The 23,605-nt window shown below is 50.1% G+C and overlaps 1 protein-coding gene across 1 annotated transcript in view; it reads left to right on the top strand.

Annotated features, from left to right (window-relative positions):
* The window catches only part of BRINP1 (BMP/retinoic acid inducible neural specific 1), a 152,139-nt gene that overhangs the window by 101,817 nt on the left and 26,717 nt on the right, over positions 1-23,605 (top strand). The window contains exons 3-4 of the mRNA XM_077305687.1: positions 6,490-6,680; positions 19,594-19,763. Of these exons, the coding sequence (XP_077161802.1) occupies positions 6,490-6,680; positions 19,594-19,763 (361 nt within the window). The remainder of the gene's footprint in view (positions 1-6,489; positions 6,681-19,593; positions 19,764-23,605) is intronic.

Here is a 23,605-nt window from a genome sequence, read left to right as displayed (position 1 = left end):
AGGCAACCATGGAGGGATCCAGAAGGATTCTCCTCATCTCCTGTGACTCTCCTCTTGGTGTAGTGGTTTGGTGTAGTGATTAGGTGTGCGGATTTCTAATCTGGCATGCCAGATTCGATTCTGCACTCTCCCACTTGCAGCCAGCTGGGTGACCTTGGGCTCGCCACGGCACTGATAAAACTGTTCTGACTGAGCAGTGATATCAGGGCTTTCTCAGCCTCACCTCCCTCACAGGGTGTCTGTTGTGGGGAGAGGAAAGGGAAGGTGGTTGTAAGCTGCTTTGACACTCCATCTGGTAGAGAAAAGTGGCATATAAGAACCAACTCTTCTTCTTCAGTAATATCAGAGCTCTCTCAGCCGCATCTCCCTCACAGGGTGTCTGTTGTGGGGAGAGGAAAGGGAAGGCGACTGTAAGCCGCTCTGAGACTCCTTTGGGTAGAGAAAAGCGGCATCTAAGAACCAACTCTTCTTCTTCTTCAGTAATATCAAGGTTCTCTCAGCCTCACCCAACTCACAGGGTGTCTGTTGTGGGGAGAGGAAAGGGAAGGCGACTGTAAGCCGCTCTGAGACTCCATCTGGTAGAGAAAAGTGCCATATAAGAACCAACTCTTCTTCTTCTACTACTTCTTCTACTACTTCTCCTCCTCCTCCTCCTCCTCCTCCTCCTCCTCCTCCTCCTCCTCCTCCTCCTCCTCCTTCTTCTTCTTCTTCTTCTTCTTCTTCTTCTTCTTCTTCTTCTTCTTCTCTGATGTACTAGCAAAAGCCACAAACCTATTTTCAATAGCAAAATCAGCTTCCTGCTGCATTCCTTGCTAGCTTGATCCCCTGCATGCTTTGTTCCCTCTTTCAGTCCCATAAGGCCTACTTGACAACCCGCACGTACTACCTTGACTCCCCCAAGTTCTGCCTGCCCCTTCCCTGAATAACAGCGGAAGAAGAATTCCCAGTTTGTGAGCTGGCCCTGGCTCTGGGCCATGTTCCTGACAGGTGATTCCTTCTGCTCAGCTGTACTTGTGCAATAAAATCATCTTGGCACCAAATAATTAGGTCTGACTCATAAAAGGAGGCCAGGCTAGTTCGAGCAGACAACACCAGAGTCAATGACATGCTAGTTTGATGGGCTTTTTTATTTTAATTCACTGTTGGAACAATCCACTTACTAAGAGCTGGTTCAAGGTCACGCCAAATCCATCTCTCCTTCGAAGCCGTTCTTGTTTTATAGCAGCATTAGCAAAACTTGTCTCGGGTTCTCCCCCCCCTCCCCCCTTGGCCTTTACTCTCCTTCTTTTATCAAAACTCATGCTGCTTTTTGGCATCAGAGATAAGACTGTTTTTACTTTTAGAGGGAGGCACAGAGAAAAGGAGAGAACATGCAGGCATGGAGGGAGAGCCAGTGTGGCACAGTGCTTAAAAGCAGCAGCCTCTAATCTGGAGAGCTGTGTTTGATTCCCTACTCCTCCTCCATGTGCAGCCCACTGGGAGATCTTGGGTCAGTCACAGTTCTCTCAGAGCTCTCTCGGAGCACAAACCTCAAAGGGTGTCTGTCGTGGGGAGTGGAAGGGAAGGCGATTCTAAGATCTTTCTCTGTCAGATACACACAGTCAAGCCAACTTTGTGTAAGGCTAAAGAGTGGTGGCCTTTAATCTGGAGAACTGGGTTGGATTCCCTTCTCCTCTACAAGCAGCCAGCTGGGATAACCTTGGGATAGTCATAGTTCTTTGAGAGTTCTCTCAGCCCCATCTCCCTCACAGGGTGTCTGCTGTGGGGAGAAGAAGGGAAGGTGTTTGTAGGCCGCTTTGAGACTCCTTTGGGTAGTGAAAATCAGGGTACAAAAAATCCAGCTCTTCTTCTTCTTCCTCACCCTCACCAACTGGCTCTAGCTGGCTCTCATAGCAGGAGAAAATGGGGAGGGGAAAATTCTGCTGCAGAGGTATCATCCCTTCTGGTCAGTGTCTGTGACATTCTAGGCATCTCTCTCATCCTTACAGGGTTCCCCCCCCCCAGAGAAATGGGGGAAATTCCTAGAGTGGGGATGGTGATGTTACCATCCCAATAACACTCTGCCTCCCTAAGTCCCCCCCTCCAAGAAAAAAGCACAGTCTGATGATTTGTTACACATTATTACAACCATTTCAGCCTAGGCATGTGTACTAGCAGAAAAATCTGGACCGCTTCGGGTTCGGAAGAACCCAGCTCAGACAAGTATAATCTTGAATGTCTCTGAAGTGCTTCGGCCATTAATGTCTTGCCCCAGTTTTCCACGCTCTGCCAGGTAGGCCAAAGCTGCACTGCTGTGGTGGGCATGGGGCTTTCATTGGGGGGTGGGAAAAACAAGGGCCTGCCTCGCCCTTCTCAAAACCCTCCTTCTCCAGCTCTGGGACAAGCGAGTTGGTGTGGCTGCCTTCCCAGGCTGGTGCAGCTCCCACACTGGCTCAGCCTTGCCCGGGTAGCAGGATGACATGCCTTGATGCGGGATGGATGCTCCCCTCAGCAGCACACTTACCCCGCAACGCCTGGGTGAGTTGGCAGCCCCAGAGTCTACTGCTCTGACAGGTGGGTGAAGACCCAGGAGTGCTTCTCTCCAGATGGAGGACCAGCCTCAGGTAAGGGAGGGTGGGGTGGCGGCCACAGCAGCCCAGGCAGGGAGTGGGCCAAGGTCGAGGCCTTCACTCTTGCTCTCCTCAGACCTCATTTCTATTGCATATTTCTTCTGCCCCTCCCAAATTGGCATGCACTTATTGCTCACAGGCAAAACAAAACTTCATATAAGCCACAATCCCGAACACCGAAATTACAGCTAATGAGAGCCAGCTTGGTTCAGAAAGGCAGACTCTAATCTGGAGAGTTGGTTTTGTTTCCTCCACGTGCAGCCAGATGGGTGACTCTGGGCTAGTGACAGTCCTTTTGAATCTGTCTTCACAAAGCAGTTCTCTCAGAGCTCTCTCAGCCCCACCTACCTCACAGGGTGTCTGTTTGGAGAAAGGAAGGGAAAGGTGTTCATAAGCCACTTTGGAACTCCTTTGGGTAGTGAAAAGCAGGGTACTAAAAAAACAGATTTCCAGCACTCCCCTCCCCCCCCCCAAAAAAAACATGTTCTTTGTAACATGAGCCCTTCCTTGCCCATCTGGACATCTTCCCTATCTCATCCTGTTACCAATTTCAGATCCTGATATTTACCTCATCCTTCTTGAATTGTGTCTAGTTCTGGGCATCCCAGTTCAAGAAGGGTATTGGCAAGTTGGAGCATGTTCAAAGAAGGGCAACTAGGATGCCTGAGAGGTTGGGATCCATGCCTTCCAAGGAGAGGTCGAGAGAGCTGGGTAGGTGCATCTTGGAGAAGAAGAGGGCAAAGGGTGATTTGATAGCTGTATTAAACTACAGACATGGGGGACATGTTGAAGAGGGGCCCAACTTGTTCACTGCAGCTTTAGAGAGAGAAAAACAAGGAGCAATGGGTTCAAATTATGGGCAAGGAGATTCCACTTCAACATTAGAAAGCATTTTCTGACAATGAGGGCTGTTTGTAGAAGGAATGTGCTGCCTTGGAAGGTGGTGGAGCCTCCTTCATTAGAAGTTTCTAGGAGGAGATTGGAGGAGCACCTGCTAGGTGGGGGGCTGGATTGGATGGCCTTTGGTGGTCTCTTCCAGCTCTGTGTGATTCTGATTCTTGAGTCTTTCTAGACAGTGATATTCTACTGTGGCCCTATTTGAATGAAACCCAAGTCGTCCCTGATTCTGAAACAAGACCCCTCTACGGGCATGGTCACTGCTGGACGCTCCAAGTCTGCACTCACTGCTATTTTCAGTGCTGAATTCACGTAGCTCCCTACACAGCAGTGGCTCCAGGGTGCGAAGCATCCCTCCAAGGTGCTCTCGTTTTTAGAACCGCTTCTCCGTCAAGCGGTCTCCAAGTTCCGCACGCGGACCACCTACGCCCCCCCCCCCCCAGCAATAGAAGTGTTAAAGCCAGCAAATCAAGCATGGAGGAGGCTGACCCAGCAGCGAGGAAGGCAACGCTCAGAATAGAAAAATGTTGACGCGAGCATGTGTGGAAAAAGCCACCGGCTGACAGATCAGGCTGTGGGTGGCACTGAGCAGATGGTACCTCTTGGGTGATGCTGGGGAAAGTGAATAATCAGGAAGAGGGAGCAAGGGCAAGCTAAAACCACAGTTTGCAATCCTGCTCTGCTTCTGCCTCTGCCTCCTACCTGGGGCTGATCGCAAGAGAGGGGGATTTGGGTCACGCGCGAGAACCTGCTGGCAAATGCCAGGCTGCGGGGTACTTTCCCTGACATTACCATGTGTGTCGAAAGCACCGTTCGGCGTTTTTCCTCGCCGCTTCCTTCTGCTTCTGTGTTGAATTTCTCTGCCTTGGAATGAAACGACAGCCCCCCAAGGTTGTGCTCTGAACTCGTTTCTTTCCCCTGTGCCCTCTGGCCACCCTGGCAGTGGGAGGGGGAGTATTTAATTTCCTCCGACTGGCTTCTCCTTCCTCAGCTGTTCTCTCTGGTTAAAGCCACAAATGCCCTTGGAGACTCCTGTTTCCCCGGAAGGCGAAATCTTTGCCCTGTGCTTTGAACCTTTCTCTTTCCTGCTCAGCATTTTTTCCACTCGCTTGTCCCCCGGAGGTACACGGTGCTAACTAGCATCCAGACATTCCCTGGCGACATCCGCCATTTCTATAATGCACACCGGCCTTTGCAATGCGCTGATTAGGCAGGCCGTACCTCCCAGCGACACACAGAGGCCCTGTTGCCACAGCAAGAGAGCAGGCCGGATTCTTGAGACTTTATTTCCCTTTTGGCAAGCAGAGAGTCCCAAGTGCCGCCGATACCCCTGAAGGGCATAAATGTCAAGAAACTGTTGTTCTGAGCCATGGCTAGTTGATTTGATCTACTGCTCCAAAGCTACTGGAAATCCCATGCCAGGTTGAAGTTGTGTGAGTATAGACATCATGGGGAGTAACCCAGAGCAGTATTGATAAATTCTTTGCCTTACTAACTGCACAGAATAGGCTGCACACAATAGATCAGGGGTAGTCAAACTGCGGCCCTCCAGATGTCCATGGACTAATTCCCAGGAGCCCCCTGCCAGCATTCGCTGGCAGGGGGCTCCTGGGAATTGTAGTCCATGGACATCTGGAGGGCCGCAGTTTGACTACCCCTGCAATAGATAATAGATAATGCACTTTTAATGCATTTTAGAAGTAGAAGCACAGGAAAATCCAGCTGCCAAAGCACATTGGAAGTGCATTGTCCTATGTGTGCAGAATGGGCCTAGAGAACAATACCTGGTTGGGGAAAATATAGATCAATATAGAATATAGAAAATATAGAATAGTCTCCAAATGTATTTTTGACCATTGAGAAAGGCAGAAACGCATCTGGTTTCATGTGGTTCATAGGACAGACCAGTTCACTAGGAATGCTTGATAAGTGTATAAGCTATTCAGAACCCTAATGTTTATCATTTTGCATATGTGTATATTACATAATCAATATTTGGAAGGAGAAGAGTTGGTTTTAATAGAAGAAGAAGAAGAAGAGTTGGTTCTTATATGCCGCTTTTCCCTACCCAAAGGAGGCTCAAAGCGGCTGACAGTCGCCTTCCCATTCCTCTCCCCACAACAGACACCCTGTGAGGTGGGTGAGGCTAAGAGAGCCCTGATATCACTGCCCGGTCAGAACAGTTTTATCAGTGCCGTGGCGAGCCCAAGGTCACCCAGCTGGTTGCATGTGGGGGAGTGCAGAATCGAACCTGGCATGCCAGATTAGAAGTCGGCACTCCTAACCACTACACCAAACTGGCTCTCCTGCTTTTCACTACCCTGCTTTTCACTACCCAAAGGAACAGATTGCATCCAGTTTTGGATCCATTCATTTCCTGGATTGAAATCTTTTGATTATAGGATTTGGGCAAGTCTTATTGCTGGGTGTCAGCCATGTGTTTGGCAAGGCTTGCCCTAGGTCTGGTTCTAAAGCTGTGTTCAGGTCTGTTTGGGCCATGTCCAGGTTGGAGCATGGATGTTATGAGATGGATCCATATGCAGTGCAACCAAGTCTTCCTTTCATCGCTCTATCATGGCCTGTTCTTGTACCATCTAGGTGGTCATTGTTGGCAAGGAAGATGCTGGTGGACCTCTGATGTTGGCTTGCCTCATAGCACTTAAGTCACATTCAGTTATACTAATGGAATGAGGTTCCTTTCATGCTGAGGTCAGAGCTGAGATGGATCAATGCATAAACCTGGATCAATGCATAATGGAATTCTGTCTTTCCTTTTCCTCTTCCTCTTCCCCTTCCCCCCTTCCCCTCTCCTCCCTCCCTCCCCAGTCGTTTAGGTCTAGCCCTGGAAATCCATCTGTGTATTTTCGTAGGGCGGGTTAAAACATTGTCCTCTGCTCCCCTCCCTTAACCTTTCCCCAGTGGTCTGCCTCTCCTGCCTTGACTCAGAACTTCACCTCTGTTGTGTTCCTGTGTTGTCCCTCAGGGAGTTTGCCCGTTGGAAGGTGAGGAACACAGCCATCGAGCGGAGGGATCTGCTCCGCAACCCTGTCCCCCTGATGCCCGAGTTCCAGAGAAGCATACGCCTGCTGGGCAGGAGGCCCACGACACAGCAGTTCATTGATACCATCATCAAAAAGTACGGCACACACATCCTCATCTCTGCCACTTTGGGAGGTAGGTGGCAGCCGAGTTTTTTCTTCCCCCCCCCCCGACAATCATTTGGGGCAGGGCATACTGCTGTATTCCAGAGCTCTGGACTTCTGGGAGTATATCAGAAGCTAAAGAGAGGGGGAAAAATGAGTCTCTCCTGTAACCCCTCCATGTGCCCCTTACAACCAGCAGGGTTGATGTTATAGAACGTTCACAAATATTCAGCTAATGGTAGAGTGAGAAGAGCGTTGTCCTGTTCCAGCTCCTGAACATTCTGCACTTGAGGTGGCCTGTATAAAGGTAAAGGTAAAGGTATCCGCTGTGCAATCACTGAGTCATGTCTGACCCTTGGGGTGACGCCCTCCAGCGTTTTCATGGCAGACTCAATACGGAGTGGCCTTGCGTGCTCTGCCACTGATCTAAGCTCTTTGGTGCCTTCCCCAGTCATTACCGTTTACCCCCCAGCAAGCTGGGTACTCATTTTACTGATTTCGGAAGGATGGAAGGCTAAGTCAACCTTGAGACGGCTGCTGGGATTGAACTCCCAACCTCATGGGCAGACAGCTTCAGACAGCATTTATGCTGCCTTACCACTCTGTGCCACAAGAGGCTCTTGGTGACCTGTATATCAGAGGCTAAAATGCTTTGTTGCATGAGAATGTGTATGCACATGTGAACAGATAGGGCTGATGTGTCAGAATAGTCACCAATATTGACCCTAATGTGCAAGAAATGGACAGTGTTAGCATGTTGGCAAGGAGGTTGCGGGAGAGAAGCAGAAGATCAGTTTGTTCACAAACATGCTCACACAGAGTCGAAAGAAAATAAGGAGTGGGTGCTGTTGGCAATAAGGCTAAGGGTCAGAGAGCTCATTGGAGAGGGGGGAGTTCAGAGGCCGATGACATTGAAGGAGATTAATTTGATAACAAGGGCTTCAGAGAAGATGCCATGAGAGGGGAAAGGATCAGAGGATTGAGGTAGGTGCAGTATATTCCCTGGTGTCAGATCCCCAGCCAGTTGCAACCTGATCTGACTCTGTGGAAGAGGCCGAGCTGAGAGTCTTGCTAGGATCAGCCCTTGAGCTTCGGCCATTGCCAACAGATTTGGCCTCAGAAGCACCAGAGCTGACTTGGAACCCAGCCCAGAACCTGAGCCACAACCAGGCACAAACACCCAGCAGCCCCAGCCTCTGAACAGCCACCCCATGACAGAAGTCCCAGGAGCAGCTGGCTCCATCACCTCCTCTCCTGAGTCCAAGAGCAACAGCATAGGAAGCAGCACTTGGCCTTGCAGGAAAGGTGCAGGGGCATCAGACTGGCTGCACAAGGCAGAACTGGGCCTCGGGGTGCTTTGCAGAATCCACTCCGGAAACTGAGGCAGCTGTGCAGGATTGGCTGTTTGTGTGGCTTAAGACAGGTGAGAGGCAAAAGCCCATTGTGCTGGCAAGGCCTTTCTCCTTGGACCTGCAATCCCAGACCCTGATCTTGAACCTCGTGGATTCTGTTTCCCTGGTTGATCTTCGGCTTGCCACTCTTGACTATGGACTTTCTTCTTGCCCTCATCGGACTTGGCTTGTGAGTGTTTTCTGGCTATTGGTCTTGGCTTCCTTGACCACATTTTACATACTCCCTGCAGGGCTGTTTTGGCTGCTTGCCTGTCTCTCCCTGCCGGGCCTGGTGACTTGACACCCAAAGGGAATCTCTACTTTCAGATGCAATGAACTTTGGGACAGTCGATCCTCAGGAAAACAAGCAGTGGAGGTTTGATCGTTGGAGTATCTTGTGGGCCCTGTGGGACACAGGATCCTGGACTAGAAGCCATTTTTACCATAGAATTTTACCTAAAGACCAGAATGTCCCCACATAGTTGTGACAACATGGTGATGTCACTTCTGCCAATGATGATGCTGGCAGAAGTCCCAGATTCATCCCCCATCATCTCAGTTGATGTATTGCACAGAAAAAGTGCTGGGAAAAAGCTTTCACTGCCTCAGACTCCAAGTACCTTCTTCTTGTCAAAGGAGACTGTACAAAGCAAGATCTATGATGTTGAAGAGGACCCAAAGCTCACTGGTGGAACCCATGCTTCACACACAGGAGGTCCTGAAGCCAATGGCAGAAGGGACTCAGGTAGCTTGCAACGTATCACTGGCACAGTCAATCCAGGTAGACAATACAGTGCAGGCCAAATTAGTGGCCTCACTTGGTGTCTTTGTAGGTTCACGGACTATTTTCTTCTTGGCCTTCATTTGTCTGAAGACCACTCTGAGCATGGATGGAGGGCCCACTTCTTGAGGTCCTCCACAGCAAGCTCCTCATGCGTCCCTTTGTAGGGACAGTCTTGCACCAAAACATTTCCATCCAAACTCTTGCTTTTACATTCCATTGGAGGTACCTGGAGAAACAAAGATTCTTTTCCTTAGCCCCGCCAAGCGGCACGCTTTCCAGCCTCGCTCGGAATTCCAAATAACCCAGACCTTTGACAGTGAAATATATTTTTAATTTTGCCCGGGCACGATGGTGAATTATTCACAGTGGCGTGTCCCTGCGCTTGTTTTTACAGTGCAGTGCTTTAAAATATGCACAGGCGTGTAACGGGAGCTGGCGATGGACAGCGGGGCTAAGTGTTTCATCAGCCCCCAGTGTCAAGCACAAGGGGAGGGGAAGCCACCGGGGAGCCCTGAGAGAGGGATGAAAGATTCGTCTTGACGGCAATAAAGGGGAAGATGATGCAAAGAGACCCTCTCGGGAGCATGCATTGTTCATGAGCAGAAGGATTTCCCTGTTTGGAGACTACAAGCTCCCCTCCACCCGGGATGCGCAACCCATCATCCCGTGGCAGGCCTCAGCTTTCCTCTCTCGTTAAAATAATGCAAAAATGACTTCGCCCAAAGGGCTCGGAAATCAGAGCAGGAGAAGGCATATCAAGAATGGCTTCCTCGGGGCTGAGGCAACCTCAGAAGGCTGGAACGCCTCGTGCGCGCACATTTCCAGAAGGTCTTCTGGCTCGGTCGTCAATCGTGCATCGTGTATGCATCACGTCCCAGATTCGCTCCCTGGCATCCAAAGTTTGGAATCTATTTTCAGGGAACAAGAGCTGGAGAAGAACTGTCCCTGCTTGAGACCCAGGAGAGCGTGTAGTCTAGCGATCCCCAACCTGTGGGCCACGGATCATATGTGGTCCTTTGACTAATTGGAGGTGGGCCCTGAAGACGCCTTCTCCCCCCCCAGCCCTTTACTTCATCCCCCCCCCCGGCCCTTTACAACACACTTCGGGTGTCAGATGGGACTATCTCGTTGCAGAGAAACAAGCTCAGGGTTCCCATTGATTTGTCATTGTCATGAGTTAAAATTTCCATGAAAATAAAATGTTCCTTATGTTCATTGTTGTGGCGTGTCTGTATCTTATTTTGAAGGGATGTTTAAATATTACCATAGCGATCAGAGAGCGCTAGGGCAGTGGTTGAGAGTAGAGAACTACCCCCCCCCCCACCGGGCCTCAGTAAAAGGCGTTGAGTGGTCCCCGGTGATAAAAAGGTTGGGGACCACTGGTGTAGTCCATAGACTCTGGTGAGCCACAGTTTGGCCACCCCTGCGTTATACCAAAGGGCATAGATCAGGGGCAGAGCAGGCATTTATAGCCAAAAGGTTCCAGATTCAACATTTAGAAGGAATTTGCTGGGGAAGATGCTGAAAACTTCCAGAGATGCTGCCACCTGTCAGAGACAAAAACACCGGGTTAAGCTTTGTTTAAGATGCAGAAGGTCCCAAGTTCAGGTTCTAGCATCTCCATTTAAATGGGTCCGGTAGCTGATGGTGTGCCACTGCTAGTCTGAGTGGACAGCAATGACTATGAGACCAAGGGTCATGATTTGGTATTAGGCAGGTTTGTATGATTGCGCTCTCCTATTGATCTCACAGAGAGCCAGCTTGGTGTTTTGGTTAAGAGCAGCAGCTTCTAATCCCAAGAACTCGGTTTAATTTCCCGCTCCTCCTCCACATGCAACCAGCTGGGTGACCCTGGGCTAGTTGTGGGTCTCTAAGAGCTCTCTCAGCCCCAGACCTTGGACCAGACCCAGTTCTCTCAACCTCACCTCCCTCATAGGGTGCTTCTTATGGGGCAAGGAAGGTGATGGTTAGTCGCTTTGAGACTCCTTTGGGTAGTAAATAGTGAGGAACAAAAAACAGCTCTATATCTTCATTCCATGGGCCTTAGACACAAAGTGGTCCACCAGTGTCCACATAAAGCTCACAGGAATGCACGTATATATATAAACTCTCTCTCTTTCTTTCCCCGTATAGATAAAACACTAGATGGGGGGGGGGAGAGGGAGAGAGAGAGAGAGAGAGAGAGAAATCCCAGCATATTCAATCTGTAAGGAGGGGAAGTCCTTCAAAATATTAATTGATGAAGGCTTTCACAGCCGGACTCAGCTGTCTCTTCTGGGTATTCTAGGCTGTGTGGCCGGGGTCTGGTAGATTCGGTCCCTGATGTTTTGCCAGTAACTACAGCTGGTGGTAAAGAGCCTCTTGTGGCGCAGAGTGGTAAGGCAGCTGTCTGAAAGCTTTGCCCATGAGACTGGGAGTTCAATCCCAGCAGCCAGCTCAAGGTCGACTCAGCCTTCCATCCTTCCGAGGTCGGTAAAATGAGGACCCAGCTTGCTGGGGGGTAAACGGTAATGATTGGGGAAGGCACTGGCAAACCACCCCGTATTGAGTCTGCCATGAAAACGCTGGAGGGTGTCGCCCCAAGGGTCAGACATGACCCAGTGCTTGCACAGGGGGTACCTTTACCTTTACCTTTACAGCTGGTGACTTCAGAGGTAGACAAACAACAAGGAAGGTGTGCATTGCAAAAACGTTATGCACATAAACAGAACTCAATGTTGTGTTAGACAAAATCCAAATTCATTTCTATTAGGAGCTATCACGTGCCACATCTTCATATGTTAAGCAGAGATGTAAAACTGCTCATTCCATGATTCCAGTTTGACCAGAGGCTCCGCAGTGTTCCTATTACAAAACAATTGGGCGCTGCAAATGGCCTGCAAATAAGGCAAGTTCAGAAGACAGAGATCTGGGTAGAAGTCCCTCTCAATGACTCTTCTTCAGCCTGCCAATTATCCTTGCCATTCATGTTCTTCAGAGGAAGCCGTTCAAGCAGAATTATAGACTAGAATACAGAAACCGCACCAATAATAACGACAGCTAAGCACAAAGCGGTGAGCAATCAGCATTATTCTAAGAAAATATATTCTCACCTTAATGGGATTCAAGCCATATATAACAATGCAGCTTGCTACAGCTCCTCCTGGAAATGGATTTTGATTTTGCCCAACACAATGTTGCATTCTGCTTTTGTGTTTGACTTTGGAGGTAGGCCAGGGCAGAATGGGAGTCTCTCTGTGCCAAAGTACAGAGCATGGGAACATTTTTGCCGTCAGGACCTAACCACCGGATTTGGGCCCCACAGCCCGGAAAACCTACAACAGCTAGTTCTTCAAAAGAATTCTCAAACCACGCAAAGCTTGTCATCCCACCACTGAACAATGCATTCGCAATATGGATTTCCAATAGGCAATAAAGAGTTCACCCACCCCTTCTTACTGGCTTTCCAATCACACTCACTGCCATTTTATTCTGTCTTAAGAAACCGACCAGCACTGCACACCATCTGCAGTTTCATTTGGAGACAGCAACGGACCAAACATTTGGAGCTGTGAATTAAATCAAATGCAGACGCAGCCTTGGGGAGGCTGGGGGATCCCCAATGGACTCTCCAAGGATCAGATTTGTTGCCTGCTGCAAGAGTGCCTGTTTTCTTCCCATGTGCTGTTCTCGCATATGTACCAATGGAACTCATCCTGCAAGGACCTTCAAAGTCTCCAGCACTTTCTCATCCAAAGGAGAATGCCCCCTGAAGGATTTCCCTAGAACTGCTCTCCTAGTATAAGAGGAAAAAATAACATTTTGGAGGCAGGCTTCTTTTCAGATGATGGCCTTTCGGATCCTCTCCCTCCCTCTGCCTCCTGCCTCTCCTCTCCTCCAAACAACATGGCCTGCTGTCCTCTGTTTTGTGAAAACAGTAAACAGTACTGGGTGATTTCTGGGATGCACACATTCAGCAAATAGAGTGGGCAGAGCTGAGAGCTAATTTGCAGGGAATGCCCTGAAGGGAAGATGACTTTGAACAGTGTGCCCACTTAATAAATGAGAAATTAGGACTTAATAATGCAGCAAAAATCTATTAACCCTTCCTGATTGGCAATGCTGGCTCTTCCCATGGCAATCAGCAGCTATTTTCTCTAATAATTCAGTCTGCCTCCACATATATATTAGAAAGGAACATATATAAAGTGCCAAGAGGTTCCTAGAATAAGGGTCGGGTCACCTTGGCCTGCCTCTACTTGGTTGTGAACTGCCTCAAGCATGGTGCACACATGCCCTTAAAAAACCAAATTAACAAGTACCTGTGGCCAAGCGTATTCTGTTCCCTGGATTCCATCCGGCAGCTTTTCTGATTCCTAATTATTGTAATGGTGACTAATTCTAAAGGTCACTTTGTTCCTCAGACCAAAAGTAAGTTGCTTTCAATCTAAATAAGCATATATCTTTTTTTGCAAACATTCTTGTTGAACAGTAGTTTGTTTTTTTTAAGAAATGGGCATCAGTGAACTTTTGAGACATGGTTCACGGAGAAGATGAGGAATCAGTTTTCTATACCCCTTTTTCCTCTACCTTAAGGAGTCTTAAAGCGCCTTACAATCACATTCCCTTCTCCACACAACAGGGGTTGAGAGAGCTCTGAGAGAACTGGGACTGGCCCAAAGCCACCCAGCAGGCTTCATGTGGAGGAGGAGTGAGGAATCAAACCCAGTTCTCCTGATAAAATCTACTGCTCTTGTCCACTCCAAGGGGTCAGAATTTGAATCTTCCACTTAAAAAAAAAGTATTTTCCCGGTATACTCAGTGTCCCAAAAATATCTGGGATGTTTAAAGAAAGCTGGGAGAAATGGAAGGATCAAGAAAAAAAAGCTGAGAGGAAGGTTCTTTTGCATTCCATTTAAACCAACCTGGTTTAAAGAGTGCGGGGGGGGGGGGAAGAATCAGGGAAACGGCTGAGAAACTGGGAGACTGCTCCCAGCCTAGCAGCTGTTCCCACCTTCTTCTGCAGTCCATTTAAACTAGTTTGGTTTAAAGAGACTGCATGGGGAAATCAAGGAAAACAGCTAAGAGGTGAGAGACGGAGCTCAGATGTGTTTGGCGGCTTTGCCTCTCCTGGGTTTGTTTCCCCCTCCCAATTTTCTTTCCAGCTCCCCAAAAAGTCAAGATTTCCAAAATACTTTGCTGGTATTTGGGTTCAGGATTTTTGGGAAATCCCAAAATACTTTTGGGCCCAATAGACCTGAACTGGGGGAGGGGAGAGGGGATGCATACCCATTAGCTCTATACCACATTGGCTCACAAAGGTGGGTCTGTACATGGGACAGCACAGTCATTTACCCCGTCCCCCACCAGTTCCCTTCCATCCTCACACCATAGGCATTACCTTTCCAACGGAGAGCATTAGGATGTGCATTAATGCACCCTGCAGTGAAGCAGCTCTCAGGGGGTCCATGGTTTATTCAGGACCCACGAACAGTAGGGCAGCCTCTCAACTTTACCGCCTTGGAACATTCTTCAGGCTTTGAGAAACCCCAGAAGTGGTGTGATCATGCAGAATGTGGTTGGGAAGCATATCTGTGGACACCCCCACTCGGGAAACCCCCACTCTCCCCACCCCTTCCAAGTCCATTCATTGGCCATTTTGGGAGGGGGGGCAACATGACTACATATGGTCATATCACTCAATAAGTGTTTAACACATTTTAAATCTTAACCATTGGCTCTTAAATAAAGTTGAAAGAGCCATCTGGGTGGTGCAGTCTGGGTCTCCCCTCTGCTGTCCAAATCTGTCCGGTTCTATCCGGGCCTAGGAATCCAGACGCAGCGGGCCAAGCTTTGCTGGGCACGTCTGGATTGGGTCAGCCCTTGGAGCGCCCACCTCAATCAGGTGAATTCCAGCTGCTTGCCCAGCTTCTGCAGCAGAAGTTTCCTCTCTGCTGAGGATGCCGCTTGTCTGCCTCGCACCCTTCCCCGTTCCTCCGCCGCAACCCCAGCAGCCAGCAACAGAGCCCCGGCAGCTCCTGAGCTGCGCCACCACCAGGGCGGGGGAAGCCTCTCCGACACGTTGAAGCTCCTGGCTGCCCAGCCACTGCCTCACTCCCTCTCAACACACCCTCCACTGCCTTGCGCCACCAACCCTCGGCTCCTGCCACTGTTGTAGCCACAGCCTGCCTCAGGAATTGAGCCATTAGAGCCACCCATGCTCCGTCTGCCATCCACCCACAGTAGCATGCACAGAACAGCCCAGGCGGCAATGACACACGTGGAGGCCACCGCGATCGCGCTCCTCACCCTGTTGCCCCCTCACGTTCAGCCATAGCCTACCTCAGGAGCCCAGCCATTACAGCCGACCATGTTGCCATCTGCCACCTGCCCGCAGTAGCATGCACAGTACAGGCCAGGCAGCAATGACGTACATCGAGGCCTCCGCGATCGTGCTCCTCGCCCTGATGCCCCACCCAGGGCCTGCAACTCAGCCCGCCACGACACAACCTGCCCAGTGCCAGCAGATGCAGGAAGGGCCTGCACCTGCCCCCACCCCTTCCACACATGACAACATGAGGGACGGCCACCGCCCGCAGCCCTCCATGCCACCACAAGAACACCCGCTCTGGAGGATGCCCTGCCTTCTCCTATCTCCTCCCTCCGTCCGCTCCCTGCCCTTACCTCCCTCCACTGCCACGACCTTGCCAAGGCCACCACCAACTCCCAGGTAGGCCTCTGCCCCTACACACCCACAATCTACTCCCCACCCCTCCAGCAGCCTTCCTCCTGCCTCCAGCCACCTGGCCGCTAGCACCCACTGTATTTTTCCTACAGTGGGCCTTAATGCTAGTATATAGATAAAAGGTAAAGGTATCCCCTGTGCAAGCACCGAGTTATGTCTGATCCTTGGGGTGACGCCCTCTAGCGTTTTCATGGCAGACTCAATACGGGGTGGTTTGCCAGTGCCTTCCCCAGTCATTACCGCTTACCCCCCAGCAAGCTGGGTACTCATTTTATCGACCTCAGAAGGATGGAAGGCTGAGTCAACCTTGAGCCGGCTGCTGGGATTGAACTCCCAGCCTCATGGGCAAAGCTTTCAGACGGCTGCCTTACCACTCTGCGGCACAAGAGGCTCTTAATGCTAGTATATACATAAAATCTATTCCCACCCATTCAGGAAACCCTTCAAGTGCTGTCAAGAAACCCCAGGGTTTCATGAAACCCTGGTTGAGAAAGGCTGCATTATGGGAAGGGTATATATGCAGTCTGTGTGGTTGAATGAGCAAGCAGTAGAAGGACTCAAAAGTGGTGAAATTCATGGGGAAGTACATGCAGGTGAGGAATGGGGGAAGAAGAGGGCAAAAAAGAGTTTTTTTTTATATCCCACTTTTAACTACCCAAAGGAGTCCCAAAGTGGCTTACAATCACTTTCCCTTCCTCTCCCCACAAAAGACACCCTGCGAGGTAGGTGGGGCTGAGGGAGCTCTTAGAGCAGGGGTAGTCAACCCGTGGTCCTCCAGATGTCCATGAACTACAATTCCCTGCCAGCGTTTTCTGGCAGGGGCTCATGGGAATTGTAGTCCATGGACATCTGGAGGACCACAGGTTGACTATCCCTGTCTTAGAGAATTGCTCTGCAAGAACAGCTCTGTGACTAGCCCAAGGTCACCCAGCTGGCTGCATGTGGAAGAGTTGACAATCAAACCCAGTTCTCCAGATGAGAGTCTGCTGCTCCCAGCCACTCTACCTCTACCTTGCTGGCTGTTGATAGATGGGTGGGGAGGAAGAATGGCAAGAGGCCTTGAGTGGGCTTTTCAAGGCACTTCATCTGCAAGTTTTGTTACGGCTCCTACCCAGTCAACTGGACAGACAGGATGATTTTCCTGGCCTCTTCATAATCAGCCATTAGGCATTTTTCAAGTAGGCTAATATTAGTGTTTAGTATGATTTTAAGGTAGTCAAATTCACTGCAAGGCTTTTGGTTCCCCTGCGTGAAGAAAGTGACCCCAGCTGCTTTTGCGTGTGCCTTCTCTACATGAGCGGCTTCCTGAGCGATAGCAGCCGTTGCCACTCGGGACAATATCAGGAGCGTGAGATCGGCCATCGGTTCCCACGTCATGCAGTCACTGGTGTCACGTAATTCAGTGGTCCTCAACCTTTTTAGGGGGGGAGGGAGGCCCGGGGACCGGGGGGAGGGAGACGCGGGTGCTGGTGCGCTGGCGGGTGCTGATCGCTCCCGGCACAGCAAGCACCACGCTGCAGGGGGGGGGGGAGGGAGGAGGTGCTCCTGCTGGTGCGCCTGCTGGTGCACCGGCAACCGCGCCTCCCCCCCCCCCTGCGGCTCAGTACTGAGGGCTCTGCTGCCCGGTACCGGTCTCCGCACCGGGGGTTGGGGAACACTGAGTCGTAACTGACTACAAAACCGAGTTTTGAATTGGATTACAATCTCCTTTCTCTATGGAGCTGCAGCATCCTGTCAGCTCTCTGCAATGTTATACCCTCCGGCGTGTTCACGGGGGCATTCCTGAGTGCATCTAATACCTGTATTACTTGAGCAAGGTAGCTGCTTTTCCTTCCACCCAACAGTTCACATTGCTGTAGGGTTTTTTATGCCTGATCTACAGTGAATGTGATAAATCTTTTTTTTTTCCTTTCCAAAATAGTCATTTTATGAGATTAAATATCCTTTTTCAGATTACCTGGCTCTGGGCTTTCACTCTCAGAGTGAGGTTTGAAACTCAACTCTGGGGCCCCAGGCGAGCTGCCCGAAATCTCAGGACATCTGTTACCTCCAGGCTTGCAGATGGTACAGGGGGGGGGGTGCTGCCCCCTGCTCCTGATGGCCATTGGGGAAAAAATAATGAAAATCACACATGGTTGCAGTTTGTTCTAGGAATCACCAGTAATTCTATGGTTTTATCATAGATATCCTAGAGAGGTGTGATATCATTTCCTAGATTCTCCTAGAAGTGATGTAACACCTTTGTCCACTGGCACCCTCCTATGTCCCTGCTTCCCTTAAGGTCCCCTTCTCCCCCACTCCTGAATCTACATCTTTGTGGGTTTCTTCTAAGACTCCTATGCTTGTGATAATCATGTTACGATTTGGACTAGGACCTTGATAGGGGTGCCTACCTCCAGGTGGGTCTCAGAGACCTCCTGATCTTCAACTGATCTTTGGACTACAGAGACCAGTTTCCCTGGAGAAAAATGGATGCTTTGGAGAGTAAACTCTATAGGATTCTACCCCACTGAGGTCCTTCCTTCCCCCACTTGAGCTCTATCCTCAAGTCTTGAAGAATATGTCAACATGTAGTTGCTAACCTTAGATCTGGAAGACCTTGGTCTGAATTCCCAGTCTGTCATGGAAGTATGGTTGCCAATCCCCGGTTGTGGCTAGGGGATCCCACAGTTTGGAACCTCCCCCCTCCCATTTTAAGGCTCTAAGAAACTGGGGGATCTCATCAGGTGCGGGGAGGGAAGAACCAGGAAGTAAACACAGCATCCCTGCATCACCTGGAAGTGATGTATGGATGCCAGTGACACTGAGAGTGACATTCTGGTTTGGGGACAAAACCCTATGATAGGAAGCTAATTCTACCATGGAGGTTTTGCCCACAAAGCCCATTGACCCCAGTGTCCATGATGGGGTCGATAGGGTTTGTGGGTAAAACCTCCATGGTAGAATGTCACTTCCTGTTTTTCCTCTTCCAGTTCCCAGTGAATTCCCCCCCATCCCCCATCAGCATGGAAGCTTGCTAGATGACCATGGGCCAGCCACACACTCTCAGCCTACACTATCTACAGGTTGCTGGGAGGGTAAAATAGAGGCAGGGAGAGGACATTTGGGTCTCCACTGGGGAGAAAGGCAGGGCATAATTTTAGTAACGACACAGATAAGTAGGCTGGAGGCATGGAGATGGTCTTACTAGTTTAGGATGCAATGGAAATCTGTCAAAGGACTTCTTAGCAAATGAAGTATGACTTTATTCAGACAACAGAGAATGGAATCCCGAGGCTTCCAGACTACTTCATAGTCTGCATAGCTTGCTTATCCCAAGTCCTAAGTAAAACTATTCCAAATCCTGGTACCCTGGAACTATTGTAAAGCATAAAATAGACTTCTGAATATTATAGTATGTCCTCCAACTAGCATTGTGCTCTGCTAATTCCAATCCGTTGGTGGTCCCTGTCCCTAAAGATGTGCCTCTGGCCTCAACTAGAGCCAGGGCTGTCTCAGCACTGGCACCAAGGTGAGTGGAACGAGCTGCCAGCAGAGATCCGAGCCTTCCGGAACGACCAAAGTTCCATAACGGTGCTCTTCCACCACACATATGGTAGAGGCCAAAATGACCAATATAATATTGATATGGGCCTCTTCCCTCTCCACTTCCCTATCATGGGAAGTTAAAACACTTGACATTGGAGCACTTACTCTTACCTGTATCAACAGCTGCTTACTGGCCCTATGCACAATTTTAATGACTTATGTTTTCGTGATTTTAATTTTTGTATGAGGTTGTTAACTGCCCCAAGCCTGCTCACAGGGAAGGGCGGTCTAGAAATCAAATAGACAAACAACCCAACTACATTTGATATTTAGTGATCATTTAAGCTCTCTTTGATTGTCCTGGTGGGATTAAAGAGGGCAGCGGCGCATGGAGAGGTATATGCTTGGGGCCTTTTCAATCTCTTCTCTCTACTCCTGATTTATATACTTGAACTGTCAGTAATTATTCTGATGCGTTGATGTGTTTTTTTCCCCCTCCCTGTCTTTTGCATTCCAGGAGAGGAGGCTTTGACCATGTACATGGACAAGAGCCGACTCGACCGAAAGTCAGGCAATGCTACCCAGAGTGTCGAGTCCCTTCACCAGCTTGCCTCCTCCTATTTTGTGGACCGGGATGGAACCATGAGGCGTCTTCATGAGATCCAGATCTCTACTGGAGCAATCAAGGTACGGATTCAACCACAACTGGGAACCGCTTGCGTGGGTGGGCACGAAATGAGCAATCTCTGAGTCCCACACTTTTTTGAGCCTTTGGGTGCTTTTGGGATTCCAAAACAGCATGGCGGACACAGGCTACAAAATGGCTTCCACTGTAGATGGAGCCAGCCACAATATGACTCCTACAGCTTGCCTCTGGTCACACAGTGAAGATCCTTACAGTGTGGTGGCTGCCGCCGCCAAAGTAACATTTCCCCCCCAAAAAAATTGCCACAGTCAATCAAATCTCCAGTAGCCAGTAAGATGCCTTGTTGGGCGGAAACCCCACCCAACCTTGTTCACCATCTAAAAACACATGGTCGGTGCAGAAAAGGTGTTGGAGCAGAGCCACCATGTTTGGGATCCCTGCTCTATTGTTTTAACTATGGATGTCAGTAATCCTGAGTTGGGGGGGAATCTTTTAGGCCAGTGGTAGAGAATCTGTGGATCAGCCCTAGGTACTGCACAGGAATGGTTCTCAGAGACCATTTGGAAAATAATAATGTTTCCTGAGATCCTGGAGAGGTGATGCCCATCAAAGAAAGTTAGACGGCTGTGTGTAGATGACATGGTGGTGTAACTGGGGATCTGTAATAGTACAGCAGAGTTGCGCAGGCATGAAAGCATGGGAAAATCGGGTAATTCAGGGTCTAACTTTGGTATTCTATAACGGCCGTTGTAAAAAAATAATTAAGGGCATTAATAGCAGAACATGTGCAAAGAAAACGCTGGGTAAAGATGTTAATGTATTATGTGCTGTGAAAGGAAATGCGGAAGATCTTCATCTTTTGTTTACTAGTTCAATTCAAATGTACTTTTCTGGATGTTTTTCATTCTGTTAATTCAAAACAATTCTTGAATATTTTCTGGAAAAGTAAAAATAATGGTGGGATGATGAGAAAGTATGTTTCAGGTTTTCCCAAAATTGGGGGTAGGAGTTTCTCTGAGCAAAAGGAGAGGAAACAGTTCCCTCCTCCCCTGGCTCCAAAATTTCCAGACATTTGACATTCTGTAGTTGGGAAAGAGCTTTCTGTGCCTGAGATCCTGGAGAGCCGCTGCCAATCAAAGCGGACGATGCTCAGCTAGACAGATGGACGGTCTACCTTTGTCAAAAGCCCCTTCACCCGTTCGTGGTACATCATTTAGCAGAAAGCAGGTGTGCCCATTTCCCTCTGACTGTTGCAGAAGGGTACGCAACTGGTATTACAGGGAAGAGTGATGGGCACCCTGGGGCTGCCGCAGAAGTGAATGGCAAGCAGCCGTCGCATGATTGCGACAAGGTGGAGAGGATCGCTTTTGTGCTGGTGGATGCGCTCGTTCAATGGCACGCATGCCCCCCCCCAGCAAACCTTTTATGCTCTGGGCTTTCCTTGGAAGTCTTTTCACTGATTCTCAGGTGCCTGGACGACAAGATGCAATAATAGACCAGGGACAAAAGGCATCTGGACTGAAGTGGCCAGGGACACCAAGCTAGGCGCAAGGAAAATGTTGGAGGGGAGGAGGGGACACACACAAAGGGAGCGTAAAAGGGCCCTCAGACAAAAGCCCCTTCTTTTCTTGAAAGCAGTCTGCCAGCACTGGAGGAAAAGAAGAAAAAGAAGGACATCCATTCAGCTATTGACTGGTGACGTTATCACAGCTGGTCATTTTCCCTGGCCCAAAATAAAAAGGTTTGGCCTCCATAATTCCATTGGAGTTAATAGGTTGAAGCACTTTCTTTGCAAAGAGCAAGAACCTTGGAGGTTTCCTGATTGATCCTTCTAAGCCATTGGAAGTTTGCCAGAGTACAGCAGATGTGTCTCTGCCATGTTTCATATATGAAGTCGCCTCTGATCCCTCTAGAGGTGGATATTCTGACTGGCTGGGGCTATGGAGAGCAGAGGCCTTTCCCCGTCATTCACTATCTGATGCTGGAGATGCTGAGGACTGAGCCTGGGACCTTCTGTCTTCCATCCAAATGCTCAAGCACTGAGTCGGGGCTCCTGCCCATCCTTTATATGCGACTGATGCAAACATGACATTCATGTTTGCAGCAGGGAAGAATCGTTAGATTCATAGTAATAAAAAGCAAAAAAAAACCCACCCTTTTCTTTTATATTATATCCTATAACTAAAAAATTAAACATTGCATTTAAAAGGTCATTCTTCTGCCCACTTTGCACCTTCAACCATCCTCCTACTTCAGTGGTATACAAACTCAATTTCCCCCTTTTATGCAGCATGTGTCTAATGCAGCCTTTCTCAGCTTTTTGGCCATTGAGAAACCCCTGGAACATTCTTCGGGCTTTGAGAAACCTCAGGAGTTGTGCAAGCATGTAGAATGTGTTTGGAAAGCATAGCTGTGAACATGCCCACCCAGAGCCCCTTCCTGCCCCCTGAAGGCTTACCATTGGGGAGGGGGGTTGACATGACCAGATAAAGTCATATCACCCAATAAATCTTTAACTCATTTATATATATACTAGATTAAAAGCCCATTTTATCCTGCAATAAAATGGGCGCTAGCAGGGTTTCCCTCCCCAGCCCACTGAAGCACAAAGGCTTCTGTGTCGCCGGGGGTGGAAGTGAGAGAGGCGTCCTACCTTCTCTGTGGGCCGGCTGCTCCGGAGCGTGGGTAGGCATGGCGACAGAGGATGGCGGGCACCTCAGAGGCAGGCGGCCACGTGGAGCGGCGTGGCGGCTGCGGCCTGGGCGCACCGCTTGGGGCAGCGGCCCAGGAGTGGCGCTGAAGTCCTGCCCTGTCTTCGGCCTCGGTTTCGGGGGCAGGCATTCATCGGCGCGGCAGAGCGGCGGTGGCCACGAAGGGCGCGGACAGCAGGGGAAGCAGGCAGCGGCAAGTGGGAAGGGTCGGGCGGTGTGGGAAGGGTCGGGCGGCAGTGGTTGCGGCGCGGGAAGTGCGCGCGGAGTCATCTCCTGTGTGTGGCCTCGTCTCAGGAGGCAGGTGTTCGTTTGTGCGGCAGCGGCCTGGGAGTCCAGGGCCAGCATGGGAAGCTGAGAGCAGCAAGTGGGACGGGTTGGGCAGCGGTGGCTGCGGGCAGATGGTTGTCGGTGGGTCGGGAAGGGTGCGTGGTCGCTGAGCCGGGGCAGAGGGTGTTGGGGAACTGGCCAGGTTGGCGAGCGGCAGCATCTGCGGAGGGGGTGGTGGGGTCACGGCGAGGTCTCCGGTTGTTGGACGGCAGTCGCTGGGCGGCGGGAGCCTTGTTTCCTCTCCGGCCAGCGACGTGGGGCCAGGGTGCTCCCCGGCGGCCATCCGGCAAGGATGGCAGCTCAGGAGGACTTAAGAGTTAGTGGCGTGGCCTCCGGGAGACGGGCCAAGTAGCCAATAGGGAGGCGTGCAAAGCGCACCTCCCAATTGGCCACTTGGCCCCGGATTGCCACTCTGAGTAGCGAATCAGGAGCCGCTTCATGGCTCCTGATTCGCTCCTCAGAGTTTTTATCCCGGATGGGTCCCGCCCTAACTCCTCCCCAACAGCCCTCTTTTATTTAATCCACTCCGCAGGATTAAAGATATAAACAAACATATACAAGAAGCCTCCTGTGGCACAGAGTGATAAGGCAGCAGATATGCAGTCTGAAAGCTCTGCCCATGAGGATGGGAGTTCAATCCCAGCAGCCGACCCAAGGTTGACTTCCATCCTTCCGAGGTCGGTAAAATGAGTACCCAGCTCGCTTGGGGGTAAACGGTAATGACTGGGGAAGGCACTGGCAAACCACCCCGTATTGAGTCTGCCAAGAAAACACTAGAGGGCGTTACCCCAAGGGTCAGACATGACCTGGTGCTTGCACAGGGGATACCTTTACCTTTACATACA

The sequence above is a fragment of the Paroedura picta genome, chromosome 12, assembly GCF_049243985.1.
Source record: "Paroedura picta isolate Pp20150507F chromosome 12, Ppicta_v3.0, whole genome shotgun sequence".
Taxonomy (NCBI): Eukaryota; Metazoa; Chordata; class Lepidosauria; order Squamata; family Gekkonidae; genus Paroedura; species Paroedura picta.
Note: the sequence above shows the minus strand (reverse complement) of the source record. Positions and strands in the feature narration are given on the sequence as shown.